The 20,913-nt window shown below is 43.2% G+C and overlaps 1 protein-coding gene across 5 annotated transcripts; it reads right to left on the bottom strand.

The window, feature by feature from the left end:
• Positions 1-20,501, bottom strand: CHST10 (carbohydrate sulfotransferase 10). Of its 5 annotated transcripts, none has more exons than XM_083501750.1 (6): positions 20,234-20,501; positions 12,913-13,053; positions 10,531-10,628; positions 8,786-9,020; positions 6,946-7,051; positions 1-4,426 (listed from the first exon to the last, which is right to left on the bottom strand). In XM_083501750.1, exons 2-6 carry the CDS (start codon positions 13,010-13,012, stop codon positions 3,889-3,891), a joined length of 1,077 nt encoding a protein of 358 aa, XP_083357876.1. In that variant the 5' UTR covers positions 13,013-13,053; positions 20,234-20,501; the 3' UTR covers positions 1-3,888. The 5 variants fall into 5 exon arrangements, with proteins under 5 accessions (XP_083357876.1, XP_083357878.1, XP_083357877.1 ...); XM_083501752.1 differs by lacking the exon at positions 20,234-20,501 and adding an exon at positions 19,735-20,189 and having other exon boundaries at positions 12,913-13,142; XM_083501751.1 differs by lacking the exon at positions 20,234-20,501 and adding an exon at positions 19,735-20,189.
• Positions 20,502-20,913: the final 412 nt, after the last annotated feature.

Below are 20,913 nucleotides of genomic sequence, written 5' to 3'. Positions count from 1 at the left end.
TTCATCTTCGTGTGTTTTTTTATTAGAATTAGCTTTAAGGCCTTATTTTGCTATACATTTCTCACATTGTTACATTTTAATTCAGCAGAAAGGTAACTTGATCAGCTCATTAATCCTGAATTGCAATTTATTTTCTAACACGTATAAAAATAACTGAGCTGTTACATCTTTTAAACATCAGTTAAGACCTATTGTATACCGAAGATCTTGTAAATGTGCCCCCCCACCCCACTCCCACCCCCCCAAAAAATGACAAGAGCGCTTCAAGCTTTGCCATCTTGGACATATCTCTTGTTATCAACGGTAACTAAGGGCAGCTTCACATGCAATTATTTCCTGGCATGGATATTACTTCTGCGTAGGAAAGCTGCATGTACGTATACAAACATGGCAATATAGATGTACATCCCCACTGCACACACAAACGTGCATATGGTTTTCCTACACAGGCGAGAGATCTCTGTGGGAGAAATTTCCATGTCAGAAAGAGCCCTTAATTCTCCTCCAATAAACTGGAGCCATTCTACACATTACAACAGAGGGAACTAACATGGCAGCCCCCAGATGTTGTGGACTCCAATTCCCATCAAACCCAGCCAGCTATCGGCTATAGAAAACTATCACCAGGAAGAAGTGAAACTAAACCCTCCCCTGGCTCCAAACGTGCTCCCTTCAGGGAGTATTATTATTATTATACAAGGGCGCAAAGAAAAATATAGCTATTCCCAACCTAATGTCTGAAGTGGTATATAGTGTAGAACTCTGTCATCTCAATCATTGTGCAATATATAGAATGGCTCTCAAGTCTTTAAAAGATTCCCACTGGCAACAGAATATACGGGAAGCAGCAATTTTGGCACTGATTTTTTTCCTTCAAGTTTACAAAACACATCTTACGAGAAGACGTGGAGGTTTTTCTCAATTTTCTCACCATTCTGACTACTCCTGGCCAATCAAGTTAAGACATTACTATAGCAGGATTTCAACATTTATGTCAAGTGTCCAAATTGTGTTGACCAAAATCAGCTCTTGACCCACTGAAAACTAAAATGCAACTATTCCTTCCTTCTGGCATCACAGTGGAGCAAAGCTGATCAACAGGAGTTTTTTCTTATTATTATTGCTGGTGAACCTAAAAATAAAAATGAAAAAGTTGTCTCTTGTGAACAATGACAACACAAGCACAAATCAGAAGTATTATTGTTGTTCTGGACATTTAAAATTTGCTATTAAACTTCAGTACATGTATATTACACAGACAGACCATCTCTTTATATTCCCGGTGAATTTTGCCAGTTATTCATATGGAAGTGAGTGGGGGGGGGTTACCCTAAAGTATATTAAAAAACAGACAGGGCTCTTTTGTGGAAAGATTAGGAATTTGGGTTCTCTCCTCTAATGCAACAAATCTGCCTGCTGAAAGGGTCAATTTACACATTCTGGAAATATCATGCTTGCACCTGGGCAGTGGCAAAGCTGCATGCTCTGGAACCGGGGGCGGAGAGCAGGTGGGGGCATGATTGGTGTGCACCCCAGGGGCGTGGCAAGTGGCCCGCAGGGGTGTGGAGCGCTGCTTGCGGAGGCGTGGCAGCGCATGGTGGAGGGGTGCGCAGCGCATGTCCAGGGGGGGCGGCCGCGATGGTACCCCCCTCCTCGATGGTACCAGGGGCAGTGCACTCCCCCCACCAGTGCACCTGGGCAGCTCCTCTGTGTATATAACTCAGTGTGACGAAATATGCACATGTTCATCAACATCCATTGCTGAGTCCTACCATCCTTTTTTAAAATAATATAAGGATCATGAATATCGGACATTAAGTCTTGCAATAATATGTTAGCGTTGCACATGCAGTGGAGATCTTAAGGGAGTTCCACTGCCCCATTGCATGCACGGGTATTTCCAAGATTAAGAATTGGTCCCAGGAGATACCTGGTTTGAACGGAATATTGATCCAGTTTACTTTGGCAGCACTCTATAAGCTTCACAGCTTGTGCGATCATTAGGCTAGCCAGCACCATTTAAAAATAAATAAAATTAAGAATGGCAAAATGCACGTTAACCAAACCTTGCAAATGCACATTAGGTATCTTTTACCAAGGTGTTCAGCCTCACTTTTGACTCCTTCAGCTTTGCTCTACAAATGATTATACAAAGTGTACACTAGCTCCCCTCCCTAACACAACTTAGGCTCCATCTTATTACCATGGGAAACAAGGGCCCAGAATTGTTACAAATGCCTCATTCTGGCTGGACACAGCCAAGGCAGGCATGCAGCTCAATTTGGCTGTTCATTAGCCCAAGGTGGGAACTAAAGTGCAATTCCAAGAAGTACTGTCCATGCTGCATTTCTTAAGACAGGGGTCCATCGCCTTGGTTTAGCATTTTTGCAACCAGTACTTTCTAACTTGGCATTCAATCTTACACACACCTCTAGGTTTACCCCTAATTGCCCTGAGGAGTGGAGGGAACAGACTTAAAAGCATCCTGCCTCTTCTCATTTCATGCAAATACACCTTGTTTTGGAAACATATCCGTCTTTCAGCCAGATTTGCAATCTTCCCATTTGATTCAGGTAACCCCACACCCACAAGAAACAGAAGCTTTTAAGTTCTTGTCCCCAAGTGGACACACAGTTCAGTTGGTTCAGATTCCAACGGGTTGCTGGCTTCCCTGCCTCCTCTACCCTGTTCCCTTGCCTCTCCTCAATTTTTGTCATCGTCTTCATATCTAGTCATGATCCTAAAGCCTGGTGTTATATCCCTTTAGCCATTTTGGGAAGGTTCCAGAAGAACCCAAATTGCTTTCATCTTTGGTCCCCCATCATAGTCTTTTTCCTGCTTGCTTGCATGCTATCTCAGAGCCAGGGTGTCAATCATCCCAACAACCTTGGCATCCATCTAGAACCCCAAACTCTCTACTCACTGTGAATCACAGGAAATTACTCTTTCCCCTGGCTTTGTAACAGGTAATTATTAATGCTTCAACACTGCAGCTTCTCTGCTGTTTTCCCTGATCTTGCTGTGCTCTCTATCCAAATGCAACCTCTGCTTTCATCCAAAGAGGGACTCTGTGCATCTACATACTGCTATTTCCCCTTTGTGGCCAAAGTACAAGGCACTGTCTCCACGGCACACTGTGACTTTGGCTCAAGTTGTTGAATAATTTCACGTCTGAGGTGCTTGCTTGTGTGCTCACACGGAATATGTGGTCAGGGACACATGTAGGCTTGGTAGCAGTAATGGTACCCAAGTCACTCAAACGTATACAAGAAACATCACGTTTTTAATTTCCCCACATTTTTAACAATAGGGATCTGTAGCTTCACTTGCAGAAGATTTCTGATCTCCTATGACCTCAAAGGTTGTCAGTGAAAAATGCACGACTGTTTGACTTGAATGGTTAGTCACTGCTATCATAAGGCTATGGCAAAGGAACCCAAGAAAAAAGACCTCGTCTTTTCCTCGTCTATAAAATGCTTTCCAATGTTTGGTCCCATGTTGACATCCAAGTTTCATATTCAGGTCCTTAGCCCATGAACTCTAGAGAAAGCTGCCTCCCTCTCTAAATGTTCTTTATAAATGCAATCACTTTCAAGTTCATTTATAGATTACTGGTCCATCCTCTGTTGGTTAAGGGAAAGAGGAACGTTTGACATTTTCTATCTTAACAAGTTTTGCTTTTAACATATTGCAGTGCCATGTATTAAAAAACTATTTTCAGTAGCTAGCGATCTGCAATCCCTAGTTGCTCCTACATAGCAAATCTTCCAACAGATATAAGGAACAAGTTTCTGAAACCTACAAAAGATACAGTACCATCTCAGTTACGCAGAATATTATTTTGTACACTTTGATCAACTATACTCATTCATCCACAGTTCCTAGGTGTCAGTTGAGTAGGAAATCTGGCTCTGGGTAGCCAAAAAGATTAAAATCACCTTCAAAACGGGCATAAAGGCGGCGGATGTCTCTCTTGCTAACTCCCGAGAAATAGCGTTCCACCTTAGTTTTGTTATACAGTGTTATCCCCGGCGGAATAGTAGGATAAGACACCAGATGGTCTATTCCAGCTTCCTTCAAGATGTATGGTGCATCCTCTTCCAAGGTTTCATGATGTCCAATTACACTGTATGTTATTTCACAGGGGGCACAAAGTTCCACATAGGTCACCCAATGAATGATGCGGTCTCCAAATTGTATATCTAGCCACCGATGATTTGGATCACCCAAGTAGCGCACGAAGTCCTCAAACTGCAGCCCCCTGGTCTCAGTGCGATTCTTTCTATATTTTCGAATGATGCCGGGAGCAATTTCATGCCTATACCAAGGTTCAAAACGAGGATTGCGGACAAACTTGTCTTTGAATGCAGAAATAAGCCTCTCGAACGGATCTCTTACGATAAGGAACTTGAAGTATAATTTCAGCCTGAAATAGGTAAGAAAAAGAGGAAACAAGTTGTATGTGGCAATTTTAAGAATTTGTTATCTGCTGGAAATTCACAAAGCTAAATAAAATAAGCAATGGTCCACACATGCATGTTCCTCACTTGATGGCTGCAGCAGCAAATGGTAACTTGCATGTGTGAATGCAACAGCAGATAAAGGTAAAGGACCCCTGGACGGTTAAGTCCAGTTGAATTCGACTATGGGGTGCGGTGCTCATCTCTGCTTTCAGGCCGAGGGAGCTGGTATTTTTCTACAGGCAGCTTTCCGGGTCATGTAGCCAGCATGACAAAACCATTACTGGTGCAACAGGACACCGTGACGGAAGCCAGGTCACACAGAAACATCGTTTACCTTCCCGCCGCAGCGGTACCTATTTATCTACTCGCACTGGTATTCTTTAGAACTGCTAGGTTGACAGGAGCTGGGACAAAGCAACAGGAGCTCACCCCATTGCACGGATTCAAACTGCAAACCTTACGATCGGCAAGCTCAAGAGGCTCAGTGGTTTAGACCACAGTGCCACCCATGTCCCGAATGCAACAGCATAGCGGTAGTAGCCATACGCACCGAAAGTCTGTCCATGCATTCTTCAAGTTACAAAGCAATGAGAAAACAACTGATGTACAGGTGTGAATGAACCAGCCCTGAGACTCAGAACATTTGGCTCTTATGTTTTACCTAAATGAAATGTTTAGCCTACAAACAGAGAAAGGTGGTTTGTTTGTTTGTTTGTATTTCCAGAGATGTAGAATCAGCCAGCACCAACACCCACCCACACTTCTTCAGGATGAATCCTTGCTGCTCTACAAAACTGCCATTTTAAGAACACTAGGGTATGGATGAATCCCAAGCCGGAATTAAGATTGCCGGAAGAAATATTAACAACCTCAGAAACAACCTTGATGGCAGAAAGTGAGGAGGAATTAAAGAACCTTTTAATGAGGGTGAAAGAGGAGAGTGCAAAATATGGTCTGAAGCTCAACATCAAAAAAAGAAGATCATGGCCACTGGGCCCATCACCTCCTGGCAAATAGAAGGGGAAGAAATGGAGGCAGTGAGAGATTTTACTTTCTTGGCCTCCATGATCACTGCAGATGGTAACAGCAGTCATGAAATTAAAAGACGCCTGCTTCTTGGGAGAAAAGCAATGACAAACCTAGACAGCATCTTAAAAAGCAGAGACATCACCTTGCCAACAAAGGTTCGTATAGTTAAAGCTATGGTTTTCCCAGTAGTGATGTATGGAAGTGAGAGCTGGACCATAAAGAAGGCCAATCACCAAATAATTGATGCTCTTGAATTATGGTGCTGGAGGAGACTCTTGAGAGTTCCATGGACTGCAAGAAGATCAAACCTATCCATTCTTAAGGAAGTAGATAGGTAGCCGTGTTGGTCTGCCATAGTCAAAATAAAAAAATTCCTTCCAGTAGCACCTTAAAGACCAACTAAGTTAGTTCTTGGTATGAGCTTTCGTGTGGTATCTGAAGAAGTGTGCATGCACACGAAAGCTCATACCAAGAACTAACTTAGTTGGTCTTTAAGGTGCTACTGGAAGGAATTTTTTTATTCATTCTTAAGGAAATCAGCCCTGAGTGCTCACTGGAAGGACAGATCCTGAAGCTGAGGCTCCAATACTTTGGCCACCTCATGAGAAGAGAAGACTCCCTGGAAAAGACCCTGATGTTGGGAAAGATTGAGGGCACAAGGAGAAGGGGACAACAGAGGACAAGATGGTTTACCAAACTGCGGGAGGCAGTGGAAGACAGAAGTGCCTGGCGTGCTCTGGTGCATGGGGTCACAAAGAGTCGCACACGACTAAACCACTAAACAACAACAACAGGGTATGGTTGATGACAACTTTATAAGCTCATCAAGGGGCTCAATGAACTTGGAACTATCATCCAAAACTGGTTTGAAGACCATTTTGTGATACTGGTTTCAGAATTTTTGACTTGGCAATATGTCATGAATCATTTGGGGGGGGGGGGGCGAGCACACAAAAATGCAAAAATCACAATGTGGAAAAAACCACGAAGCCAGCCAATGCTTCTCTCAATATCTGCAGCCCCTGTAAACTATGCTGGCTCAGCTCTCCCCAGCCTCCTGCAGTGAATCACAAGAGCAGGCACCAGCAAAATCCTGATGCAGGGAAAACTGTGAAGCCACAGCCAATGCCTCTACATAGCTCCATCCTTCTTTCAGACATCGCGATATACTGGTATACCGCGATGTCTAGCTGGTGATATATCACGATGTTGAAAACCAGATATTACCCAGCCCTACAGCCTAATAACATTCTGGATCACTCAAAAGCGTGTGCACTATCATGTGACATTTGGGTTAGCATAAAAAAGGTTCTGCCTTAGGTCAACATGGCTTACCTTTCCTTTCAGCATGCTTACTTTTCATACACGCCACTTAATCTGGTTAAGTGTGGCTTTTCAAAACAAAACAGCTGTTTGGTTCAGACACCAAGTTAAGCTAAAGTTTATCACCTACCGCTCTTGAATTTCTGAGTCACTGAAGGAAGATAAGCGTGGCAAACCATTCTTCTCATGGTCATGCACAATGTTCTCTGGGATCTCCTCAATGGAAGAAAAAGCTCCTGGGGAAAAGTTAAGTTAGTACATATTTTTAGAAAGCTACCTTTCTTTTAAAAAAGAAAGAAAATTATTGTACTTTTCCATGTATAAGATGCCCCCTATTTTGGGGGACTCAAATTTAAGAAAATGGGGGGGAATGCCCAGAGTTGTAGAGCTTTTGTGGGGGGAGGAATGCAGAAATTCACTAATCCGAATGCAAACGCTCATAAAAGATCGCATTGCAAAAGGAGTTTGGATTTGATATCCCACTTTATCACTACCCGAAGGAGTCTCAAAGCAGCTAACATTCTCCTTTCCCTTCCTCCCCCACAACAAACACTCTGTGAGATGAGTGAGGCTGAGAGACTTCAGAGAAGTGTGACTAGCCCAAGGTCACCCAGCAGCTGCATGTGGAGAAGCGGGGACGCGAACCCAGTTCACCAGATTACGAGTCTTCACCGCTCTTAACCACTGCACCACACAAGCGTCTGCCCGCTCATCTACAGCAGCCGGCAATCGAACGCCCAATTGCCACAGCGACAGCCAATCCACGGCAGCCCTTGGCGCAGCAAACAATCACCCACCAAATCGCTGCTGACAAGCTGCAGCTTGCAGCTGCAACCAGTCACCTGGCCCAACAATACAATGCCCGTGTATAAGACGAGCCCCATTTTTTAACATTATTTTTGAGTAAAAAAAACTAGTCTTATACACGGAAAAGTACAGTATTAGCTTTATAACTATATCATAGCTGTCAACTGTCCCTTATTTGGCGGGAAAGTCCCTTATCCCAGCGCCGTGTCCCGCTGCTGTCCCTTATTGATGATGTCCCTTAAATTTTCCGGGTTTCAAAGGAAGCAGCTCCTCTCCCTCCCTCCCTGCCGGCCCAGGAGGAGGGAGGCTCCAACTGTGTTGCTTGGCTGCGTTGCTCACCCAATATGGAGTCTAAGAACGACTGGGGGGTGGAGCTTGCATGCCTTGTGCCGATCAAATCGGCCGCGTTGCCTGGGGACTCGCCTTTGCTCAGCGCTTCCCAGTGGAGAGGTGACAGTGATTTTCCTTGCTGCATCCCCTTTGCCGGGTTGCTGCGCTGTGGGAACCACCGCTTGAGGCTTCGTTTGGCTGCTGGCTGGGCTATCTGCCTTTGGCTCGGAGGGGCTCAGAAGTTGAACATACCTGTGCCTGGAAAATCCCTTATTTTGGCTGCTGGTCCCTTATTTTTGAGGCTGCTGGTCCCTAATTTTCAAATCTGTAAGTTGACAGCTATGAACTATGTAACTTTATTCTAACCTAGGAATGCCTATGGACTATAGATTTTTTAAATGAAATGAAGTCAAACTGAAATGCTAATTTGACATTGCAGAAAACTTTAGTTAAAACTTTGAGGGAATGGTATCTTATGTTTGGAAGTTTGATTCTCTCTTGCTTAAGCTGTACTGGGCACAGAAGTAGATTTTATTTTAAAGCTCAGGTTGCAATTAGCTCCCAATAACCATAGCAGTGCACCAACCATATTGCCATGGTTTTGGCACAGGTTATGTAGGTGGTGCAAAGGTGAGTACCGGAAGACTTCAGGATTTTTATTTTTGAATGAAGTGTTTAAAAAACAGAATATAAAAGAAGAGGGAGTGAAATGCTGGAATAAAAAATAAATAAATCAGTGGACAGAAACAACCGATTTTTATACTATGCTAGTTAATTTTTTTCTCTAACCAACCAAGCACACATGTCAGGGGCTTTAAGAAGTAAACAGATACCATTTAAAACAATCAAGACTTTCTTCCACTGAGTATTGCCAACTTTTGGAGTTTGACAGAAGAGGATCTTGTGCTTGTCACATACAAATATCCGATCCAAAACAAATTTTGAAACAGTAGTGTGAGTGAGGTTTTTCAGCGATGCATCTTGGCACACATTCCTGAGTAGCTCAAGCCTTTCCATATGGACCAGAGGTTGATGTATAATGTCTTCAGATAGACCTCTACCTATTGTCTTGGTATAAAATGGGAGAAGAGGAGGGAGGAGGAGGGGGAGGGGGGAAGGAGAGCATAAGGAAGAATTTTATTTTCCAGTTCACATTTTAAAGGAACATGAAATTAAGCATATACAGCACAATTACTCTGGACTGGTCTCATGCAGAACACCCATTTGTGGCATCCTTTGCTTCTACTATGGGACAGGGGTGGTGCTGTGGGTTAAACCACAGAGCCTACGACTTGCTGATCAGAAGGTCGGCGGTTCGAATCCCTGTGATGGGGTGAGCTCCCGTTGCTCGGTCCCTGCTCCTGCCAACCTAGCAGTTCAAAAACACATCAAAGTGCAAGTAGATAAATAGGTACCGCTCCGGTGGGAAGGTAAACAGAGTTTCCGTGTGCTGCTTTGGTTCACCAGAAGCGGCTTAGTCATGCTGGCCACATGACCCAGAAGCTGTATACCGGCTCCCTCGGCCAATAAAGCGAGATGAGCGCCGCTACCCCAAAGTCGGTCACGACTGAACCTAATGGTCAAGGGTCCCTTTACCTTTACGTTTCTACTGGGTGTGTGTGTGTGACACAATTTGCACAGCTGAAGTTGCTCGTTTTCTGAGTGACTGTGATTATGCAAGCCTCTGTGAAAACTCAGTACTGGCCCTAAGTACAGGATTTCCACTAAGCACGCAGCACACTTTCCAGTTTGCCTTCATCAGAAGAACAAATCAATACCTTTCCATGTGTTGGTTGCCAGGCTATATACATACTGCAGTGGTGGGAAAAGCCTTCTCCCACCCCCTGCCCCCATGCTGAAATTATGACACACTAAGCACTGGAACACAACTTTTTATAAAAAAATTATCCCACCTTCTCGTCTTCCTTGAATTTATGCACATTATTTCCACAACATAATTGCACAATGGATTTCAGAATTACAATAGTTAGTGTATGCCTATGGTTACATTGGGCTCCTAAATTTCCATTCCGTGGACGCGGGAGGAAATTAAGAATATTTAGGACATATATTCTGCCCTAAATATTCCTACCGGAATAAAGAGAAAGGTTGGAACAGGCCTAATGATTAATCCTTTGTAAGATAAAGCTGTTTGGGTTTTAGAATCCAGCAAACAAGCTGCTACAGGTTGTGCTGAAAAGCAGTATACCTTATAGCTTCTCTGCAGTACCAGATAGACAAGGAGGAAATTGGTATTGTATTAAAATAAAATAAAGTCATATACCTGGCACAGAAAATACAAAGTTCTTTTTCAGACAATGTGTAACTGATATACAGAATTCACTACAACAAGTTGTGGTGATGGCTTTCAATTCCATATTAAGAACGATTAAAAATATAGGATGTTTCTGTATGTGTGTATTGTATTGTTCAGCTCATATCCCTCAGGGATGGGGTAAGTCTAGCATCTCTGAGGGGAATTCTACAAATGCCTCAAGAGCGGTCCTATCTTTTCCTTCCTACCAACCAAGCTTATTTTGGTAGAATACAACTTTTACTCTGGGTTAGCAGCACATACCTGAATCTCTCCAGGAAACCTTTTCGCTTTCATCACTTGAATTTTCTCTACTTTAGTTATAGCTGTCAGTGTTAACGGCTCTTGCTTGACACCATACACTAGGTAAGAAGAAAACAGAATAATAGAAAGAAAGGCATATATATATATAATTACATAATTATATATATATACATAATTACATATATCTATATATTATAATATAATTACCAATTTCTGGTATCATTTATCACATGCTTTGAGGGTGGGCAGCTGCACTTGCTCAATAAGAGAGGCACTCTGCATGCACTCTAAAACACTTTTGGCATATTCCATGTCTAGAAGGAAAAATAGCTGACTACCAAGCCCAGCTATGGTCTGAGAACGTTGTTCATGAATCTGCTTAGGGTAAGGGTTAATACTTTACATGCCATACAACCATTGTGTCTGAAGTCACTGCATGAATCTGTGCACTCATCACCATGAATATTCAGAAGGAAATGGCTGCTTCCAACTTTACTGTAAAATATGCAATTTTGCCTTGAGTCATATTTGATAGAATTAAATTATTTTAGCTTTGTTTCCTTGTGTGTATGTGTATGTATATATAAGTGTGTAAGTGTGTGTAAGATAGATAGATAGATAGATAGATGACTAGGAACTTCTGATGTAGACTTTATTTTTGTATTTTTTTTTATTTGTTCGTCACTTTATCTCGCCCAAGTCAACCCAACGTGACTTACAGACAAAACAGACCAAAAACCCCCCCACAGAGATTCATTAAAACCAGGAGGAAAACGAATGTTTGTGGAAACAGCAGAACTTCAGAGTAAGACCCTGTTGAAACAAATGCATCGTAGGTTATTATTATTATTTTTTAAATCTGTATGCCCGCAGGTCTCAGTTTGCATTTGTATGTCACTTTTCACTAACTACCTTAAAAACTGGATGGAAGTGAACACTGTGTGCTGAGGGTATGGAAAATGTGTAGCTCCCCTCAACAATAATTCTATCTTAAGTGAAGACGACTGAAGTGTATGCAGCAAAGTCACGCAAAGATTAGTTTGCTGGCACTAATCTTCCTCTTTCAGCCACTGCAGTACATAATACTTCCTTTATCAATTTGATCACCACTAAATGGCCTATTATGGGAAAATGCAGAAATTGCCACCATGACATATCCACACACAAAAAGCACTATGTCCCCTGCCAATGGAAGACTTTATCAGAGAGAGAGAGAGAGAGGGGGAGAGAGAGAGAGAGAGAGAGAGAGAGAGAGAGAGAGAGAGAGAGAACGAACAACAAGACAGTGCCATCAAATGGATTTAAACTCATTAACAGTTTAATACCATCTGGGCTACTTAAGATAAGCAAAAGACTAGCTGTTATTTTTCAACTAAGCAGCCGAGGACAGAAATCAATAAGAAGCAATACAGGGCCACTTTGGGATAAAGCACAAAAAAATACCTTACAAACACGCCCCTGAAAAGCAAGCATTTAAATCACTACTCAGGATTAACATGTAAATGCTGTATGTAGTAGAGAACAACACTATTTGTACTTTTCCATATAAATTTTCATGTTGCACACAAAATCTTTTGCATCTAACTCTCATTATCACACATATTGTTTCATGTCTTACTGTGTTTTAATTTATTGGAAGATGCCCAGAGTGGCTGGGGAAACCCAGTCAGATGGGCGGCATAAAATTATTTATTTTTATTTTTATTTTTTCAGAAAAAAGGGGTCCACTTCTCACCACCTGGAACCTTCAACCCAAGATCACATGGCCCAGTGTTAGCAAATGGGAGCAAGGAAGAGTCAAAGTGTTCATTCTGTAGCAACTTGCCAAATGACAACTTTTTTAGATGTGGCAATTTCTAAAGGTATATATTGGTTGCCAGCTAGACAAGTTCTTTCTTTTTGCAGATATACAGTTGCATTGAAGATGTATACTGCTTTATACCTATCTTTCATGTAGACAAGCTGTTACTTGTTCTAAAATCAACAAACACAATGAAAAAAAGCAGGCAGGGGGAAAGGAATGGAAATTCGGGAGATTTGTATTATTTCTTTCAACTTTTTCTAAGCTGCACAAACCTCAATTGCTGCACAGCATATTTGATTCGTTTACCTTAAGGAAAGCAAGTCATGGAAAAATATGCATCTTCAACAAGCGTAATTCAGGTAATTTTTCCAACATGTGATTTATAGGTGGGAAAGCACGTTGTTAAAGGAAAAGCATTTTCATTTACTAATTATTTATACTGCACATTGTAGTAATCTGTAATGTTTGTAGAAAAGACAAGCAGCAGCATATAAAAATAATTCTCTGGACGTTAACAATGCCAGGTTTTTTTGTTCCAGAATGTGCATCAGTAAAAAGAAAAAGATATATGAACTTACCATCAGGATTTTTGAAGGTCAATGTGATGAACTTGCTAGCAACCATGAACATGAATACAACCCAAAAGCATGCAGCTAACAGCAGCCACTGGCGGTGCATGATGTTTCAGATATGATCCATATAACGTCCGTTGGTTCCTGCTGCTCTTCCAAAACAAAACAAAAATGAAAAATAAAATGTTCTTATGAGTTTCTATGCTGCCTGTCTATCTGTAACAGATCCAAAGCAGCTGTAAAACAAGAAGAAATAAAACATTTAAATGCATCGTAAACAAGCAAGTATCAATTTTCACATGTACTTTTTTTGTTTTCTGAGAAGTAGTCTCTTCTATAACTAAAGAAGCATCTCCTCCCATTGCAGTCTACTCCAGTAAGAGGATTAACAGTACAGCCCTTGAACTACCCTCAGCTATAGAATTACTAGAATTCATTATTTTACACAGCTATCTTCAAAAAGAGATTGCCTCCCACATGCTAATTCCGGTACAAATACATACACACTAAAGGTGAAATGTTGAAATTAAGAGAGGTGGCTGGCGGATCCAGACCTCCAAGCTATAGGAAGTGGCCTGCCGGCTCCGGCCAGCTTTATCTTCTGATCCAACGCTAAAACTCTTTGTCTGTTCTGTAGATGGAGATCTCTAAAGAGCAGAGAGAGCACTTTATCTACCAAATCAGGAGATAAAGAGATTCCTCCTGCTGCCATTGAGCGGAGGATTTCTAAAGAGCAGCCAGAAGGGTCTTTTTCTATGTACCATCAGCAAATTATCTGTGCAAAGCAAAAGGCAGCATTTTGAGACACCCCACTGCTGGAGTGGGAATGCTGACTGTAATTGTGTGTGTGCCTGTGTGCAAGAGTGTTATATTTAAAGGCTTGCTTGCACGTTGTTCGACAGTGTATGTGCGGTGACTCTGTGTGCGCTGCATGTGGGCAATGCACATGTGTAGTGAGTGAGCGTGCATGCATGTGCACGTACACGCATGGTCTACATCCGTTGTTGGCGTACGGTCCTCAGAGGGGTAGCTGTCAATGTGGCCGTAGGGCTGGAAAATGTTAGCCACCCATGCATTAAAATAACAAGAAAACTATGCAGAAACGGATGGAACTGTAAAAGACAATAGCCCAGTCTGCACATCATTAAACCATAGTTAAATCTTTAAGTATAGTTTCCCATGAACCAATAGCATGCTTCTGCGCACTGCTCAGGATTCCCCACTGCTCAATGCCACGCCTCACCAGAAGCAGCAAGCCAAGAAACCCACAAGCTTTGTTCCCTATTGTTTCGAGAAACTAAGGCCAACCTGAAAGCTATTACGAAGTTACCCCAGTTAACATTACTGACCTCAGTTGATGCAGCCTGAAGTATAAAGTGCAAAGAATGGATCAGCCACTTTTCACTGGTTGCGCATGCAGAGATGGCCTCGGCCTGGGAAACAATGGAAAGAATTTCTTTAAACAGGAGGTACAGACAGGTGTAGCAAATTGCCCACCTGGGAAGGTTAACCCATGTTATGAAGGTGTCTAGTGGACCAAAAGAAATATGACAAATATGGCTTGGCACGAGCACAAATCAAAGAGAACACGGGTATCTGGGTATATAAAGCTTTTACTGTCCCAAAATAAGACTTGTCACTATTTCTGACATTTTGGTTGCTCCCAATAAAGGCTGCACAATTGTGGATTTTGGAGCAATTAAGCAACGAGTCTCAAAATCATTTCAACAGATTACATAGGGCAAATATTAAATGGACTATACGCTGTGGTTTTTTGTTTTTGTTTTTTAAATGAGCTTGCAGACTTTTTAGAGGAATGTACCCTTGTTCAGAATGGATAGATTTGTCAGTGTAAAATAAAAGTTTAATAGAGGAACCATGCTAATCTGCAGTACCAAGAGGACAAATGGAACGAAGATGGAGATTAACCTGTTTGTTGTGAATACTGTGTATTTTTGTAACATTTGATTCAGCTGTACAAGTCTTTCCCCTTTCTATGCAAAGGCCTGTAAAAGCTGCCTTAAACATCTGATGAAGTGGGCAGTAGCCTATGAAAGCTCAGCCGTGCCACAATAAGCCAGTTATTCTCCAAGATGCCACAGCACTTTTTGTACAAGCTTTTAAGAATCACGCTTGAGCACATTTGCGGAAGCCATGAACAAGACAGCGTCACAGAAGTCTGGACCTGAGTTCTCTTTCAAGCTTCTGAAATGCTCTTGCCAGTCTTAAATTGGTGCCAGTCTAAGACAGAACAAACAATTGCGTCCCCTGCATACATAAAATTCTAACAAAACAAACCATTCACAGAAGTTCTACTAAATATATCTACGCCACAAAAGTGGATTTTATGTAATTTTTTAAAAAATAAAAATCTTCGGAATTGTACTGAGCCTACAAAGCAATTCATTGTTCTCAATGCTGCCGCAACTCAACATGTTTGGGAAAGCATGCTGCAGGTACACAATTCTGCACTGTAGAATATACATATATGCATGCATGCACATATATTTAAACCCCAAGTATGCACATCTGGTGACTCTGGGCCAGAGCCAGATGTACACAGACATATCCCTCCACCTATCACGTGTGTGCTGGAAGAAACACCAGTGTAAAATCTGTACACACGTGCATCAGCTGTGTGATGTATGGAGCTGCCTTCAACTCTTCCTAGTTTAAGACAGGAATCCTGATGTCTTTCATTAAATTTCTGGCCAAGTTTGCCCTTACTTCCTGCTACGCTCAATAGGATGATCTGAATGCAGACAAGAGTAAGGAACCCAGAAACTAACATATTGCTTTTATTTGCTGGGTCTCAAAAAATACCGTACATTAAACCATGACCTAGATTACACATCTCCCTTCATGCAATATTTTCTTTAAAATTACAGGGTCCAGCAAGACAGACTGCTTTCTTTCCCCTCAGCTAATTCTTATAGGATTGTGGAATCAGAGAGAGAGAAATATTTGACCCACTTAAACTTTTCAGCATCTGCAATTATAAAAATACACTTGGTTGGGCACCATGATATCACATATACACCTAGGTTTTCCTCTCCATTTTATCTTCACAACAACTCTGTGAGGTAGGCCAGGCAGGGAAAGTGACTGGCCCAAAGTCACCCAGTGAGCTTCATAACTGAGTGGGGGCATGAAGTGCTGCCCCCCCCAAAGTCCTAGTTCAAAACTCTAATCATTATACCACACTGAAGAAACTCGGGGTCTAACTCCGAGTTGGGTAACTTTTTCAGCCTATGAGGGAGGCAAATTCCCTCATAGGCAAATTTATGGGAGCCACATAGTTTGGGGGGGTATTGTTCAGCATTTTTGTGTTTTAATACTGTAAACTGCCCTGTGATCCTTGGATGAAGGGCAGTATATAAATTTAATTAATAAATAACAGCTGTGAGTGTACAAGAGGCGAAAGTCTTGCTCATGGTTTGCATGAGACAAACCATGAGCCTGGGTTGGCACATAATGCTGAAACAAACCATGGCTTAGCTTTATGGCACAGTAACAGCAGGGCTGATGAAAGAAAGAAGAAGCCATGATTTTCATTCCAGGTTCTGCACATTTGGCTGTTCTCTCCAGCTCAGTGTTAACATGTCAACAAGGCCTTTTAGCAGTCTGACCCTTAGTAAGCATGGCTCATGGTTCCTTCCCATCAAACTAAGCTAGTGCAAGGAAGAACTCTTTCTTTCTGCCAGTACTCACAATCCCAAAGCAGCCCAGCATCACACTTTGAGAAAGCAGCTGCTACAGAGAAGTGTGGATTGCTCCAGTGTGGATGAAGGGATCCTAAAGGATTTAGATGCATCAACCTCAGATGAAAAGTTGAAATCTGACACTTGTCTAATCCACTGCATCCCTAAATGGGAATCCCCAACCCACTCAAAACACAGGATACAAAGGCCGTCTCACAAAAACGGCAGCAGATAACCTAGTTTTGGGATTCTGTAGCAGAGAATAAGCTAAGGCAAAAATGAAGTTGAATTCTTAACAATGGGGGGGGGGAGTGGCAGAAGATGGCAGTAGCAGCCAAGAACATGAATTTAAAAAGTCATATACATGTGAGATTTCACCATTTGCACACTGTAACAACTGTCAGATTGTAATGAAGTTGTATGGCATCTATGAACGCTACACTTGTAGACTGCAAGTTGCATTTTATAATATAATCATGCTCATAAAACTAATAACAAGTCATACAAATGGGCAAGGTTACTGGTAAGTAAGGAAACAAGAGTGTAGCTATAAAACTGCAATACTGCATTCTGCAAAAGTAGGTGTTTAAGGCTTCCCACCCCCCAGCATAAAATCTGCACCATATGTCCATTTTTTTCAATTCTACAATTGGTATAAGACGCATACCAATTTAATGCAATTTGCACACATTGATATGGCGCATGAATCTCCATTAAATGTGTTCCCATTAATTGGTGTTCTGGACCAAGTAGAGAACTGAAGTTGTGGGTCTATGGTGAAGAGATCATAGTGTGAACTTAGCAAGTTCTTTCTACATACACAAACATGTAAATAAAATATTCGGAAATCCCAGTTATTGCAAATACCATTTTTTATTTCACTCTATTCCACTGAATCCTCAGTGCTCACCTCTCTGTGGTTTGACATCTTCCTAATATATTCAAGGAGGTTGCTTTGTTTACAGGGCACTGGGTCTTACTCCTATAGCATTATAGGATTGCACACTTTGGCAGCAATCTTAACCTCACTTACCCGGAAGTAATTGCCACTGATTTCATTGGGAGATGTATCCATTACAAGCAGCACACAAGGGTAAAAACCATTCCCAAGCCCTCCATCAGCCCCACCAGGCATGACCAATTGTCAGGGATGATAGAAGCCGTAGCCCAACACCTGGATATTCATAGGTTCCCCACTCCTGCTCTTATTTGTCCCAAACACCTGGCACTGACAGGTCCCTTAACATGGAAGGTTGTTGATAGATAGCAGACACCAATTTATCTTTTTTCTATGACTTTGTCGAATATTTTAGATGGTAATCGCTACATCTGGACTCCAGATTGCCTTTTAAGCAGGTGGCAGTCAAACAAAAAACCACAGGCAGATGTTTGCTTCTCATCAACATCAGACCTAGCACCCCTGATAACCAGCTCATAAACTTCATTTTTTAATTGGCCTCTCTGCTCCAAAATTCCTTCCCTATACATAGTGAATTTCAGCTTCAAACCTATTCTATCACCTTCCCTGGCAAGTACTCATTGCTCACTATCGAGACCCAGGCTGAGAATAAACTAAGGTTAAGAGCAGCTGCTATCTCTTCATTTTATACATTAAAAAAGCAAACCTATAAAGATAACAACCTGTATAAAACTAGGCAGATCACATTTCCGAGCTCTCATAAATGTTATTTGTTTGTTCAAGATGGTCATATTCTACCTATCTGTAAGTGAAATGCAAGCAAAGGGTAAACAAATGTCATAAAATAATTAAATTTTCTGCAGCGTTGTCTTACGTTTTCCAAAGCTGTGGTCCTGTGCACATTTATCTGGGGGGCAAACCCCACTGAACAGGAAATGGGACTTACTTCTGAGTAAACGTGCATAGGTTTGCACCGTCTCCAAGCCTGCATTAGCAAATGGCCTTTAGGTTTCTTTCTGAAAAACAACTGAGAGGCGTGTTCTTTTACCTTCTTCAGTTCATGTCAAGAGCTTGGGCACACAGCTGAAAGAACCTAGATCCTTACGGCCACAATCCCCATCTCATCAGACGAAATCATGCTCAAAAACTCCCTAGCCAAAAGTTCTTAACAGGAGGTGAAGGGCCTTTAGGCCAGTTCAGATATCACTTGTACAACTGATGCTAGGGGTTACCTGATCCTGAAAGGTAGCAGTCTGGCACCTGCACATGGCTCACCACTGCATCCAATTAATTTCTGTGTCTTATCATGCATTATGTCAAGATGCTTCCATTCAACTGCTTTAAACTGTCTGCCGGTCAATTTCATTGGATGAGGCGCCAAGTTCCAGAACTGTAGAAGAGGAAAATGTCCACCTAGATATCCTGCACACACCACTCACGCCTTAACGTTTGTTTTGCCTCATTAAGAAAGATAACCCTCCTCTAACCCGCTGACCATTTCAAGTGACAGTCCTAAACATACTTACGAGGCAGAATGCCCCACTGAAAAACCATGTGACCTTTCTATAGGATTCAGCTACTCATTACTCTTTTCAGTCGGGTTGACAAAATTGCTCACAGTGGCTGTGCTAAACATATTTAGATAAAATGACAATACGACGCTAACAGTTTTATTTCCAAACCCCTTCCTAACAATTGCCTGAATCTTTATTTATTTATTTATACATACTACTGCAGGAAACTGGGGAGGCAAATGCAGTGCACCTTCCACCAAGACATCAAGATCTCTTTCCTGAAATTGTCGTCCCTCACCTCCAAGGAATCCACCCGCTGTTCTCTTGCCCAGTCAACCAAGTTGGAGGGGGGAGGAATCCTTCTGCACATACAGGAAAATACACCAGTGCTCCATCTTCTACCTCACAATTTTAGACTGTATATACGGATTAAAGACACCTAATCAAAAGTACCTTCCTTGTGGGGGATTTTGTGGAAACACTGACTAGGGTCTCTCACTACACCTAGGGGGCTGTGGCTCAGGGATGCTTCGCAAGGTTCAATCCGTGGCGTCTCCAGAGGGGACTGGGAGCCTGGGAATGTCCCCTTCCTGAAATCCTATACAGCTCAATGGACCACCGCTCATACCCTGGTTGAAAACAAACAGACCCGCCCCCCTGTTAACAAACGCGGCTTGAAAAGCCAGGTACTTACTCCGGAGGGGGGGGAGGGCCCGGGGCTACTCGTCGAAACAGCCAGCCCCTCTCGGGGTGGGGCAGAGTCCTTCGCTCCCTCCCGGGGAAGAGGGCCAAGGGCCGGGGCTCCTGTGATGGAAGATGCGTCCTTCCTTGCAAAAGCCGGTGCTCACCCTTTTGCAGCCCAGCTGAGGCCACTGCTGCAAGCAAGCGGCCGGCCGGGCGCGCCGTCTCCACCGCCGCCCTCTTCTCCTCCCCAAAGGGAAAGGCGCCCCCCCCCCCGGGGGCCTGAGTCGCTCAGCGACCCGCCGCCGCGTTCCTCTCATGCATTGCCCGCCTACAGCTCCGCTCCTCCCACAGACCCGCCACCAGGCCCTGCTGGTGCAGCAGCAGCGCGAGCCGGGGAAAGCGTCTCCCCTCAGCAGGCGACGCAGACGCGCAGCCCGGGCTGCAACTGCATCGCCTTCTTTGCTTGCTGCTCCCCCCGCTCTGATATATAGATATAGATATATTATTGCCTCCGCAGCTGCAAACAGCAGTAGGACCGTGTATTCTCCTCAGCTTCCGCTGCCCGGTCCTGCTGCTCCTGCAGCAGCAGCAGCAGCCTCCGCAGCCTCTTCCTCCATGTTTGCGCGCCGCCTCGGAGGTGGCGCCGTCGCGGCGCGCAAGCTGCGCTGCCTTCCCTAAGCAGGCGGGCAACAGAGGAGGCGGGGGAAAGGGGGGAAAGGAGGTGGGAGAGGCGTGAGGGCCCGGGGTGAAGGAAGAGCACCTCCTGGGCACGTCGCTGACTCAGCCCCCCCCCCCCGAGGGGGCGGCCGAGGGAGGATGCAAAGGAAGCCTCGCCCGCCACGGCGAACAGGCCAATTGCATGTGAGTCTTGCACGTATGGTGAGCCGCGCAAGAAGCAATCTTCTGTACGCGGTGAATGGTAGAAGGGAATCTCGTATGAAACTTCAGAATGATTAAAATCTATGCAGGTTTCAGCAGTCAAAACGGCCGTAACAACAAAGCTAGTCACGCTTCAGGGACAGCGTGGTTGAAAAGGAATGTTTTTAGCAGAAAATATATTGCATTTTCTGGGTAATTAAGTGAGCTTTGGGTAAGGAATGCTTATGGACAGGCACAGGGCAGTCCTGTGCATGGCTACTCAAAAGTAGGTCCCATTGAGTTCAATGAGACTTCCAGGTAAATGGATGTA

The sequence above is a fragment of the Podarcis liolepis genome (assembly GCF_965112155.1).
Source record: "Podarcis liolepis genome assembly, chromosome: 4".
NCBI classification, from domain to species: domain Eukaryota; kingdom Metazoa; phylum Chordata; class Lepidosauria; order Squamata; family Lacertidae; genus Podarcis; species Podarcis liolepis.
Note: the sequence above shows the minus strand (reverse complement) of the source record. Positions and strands in the feature narration are given on the sequence as shown.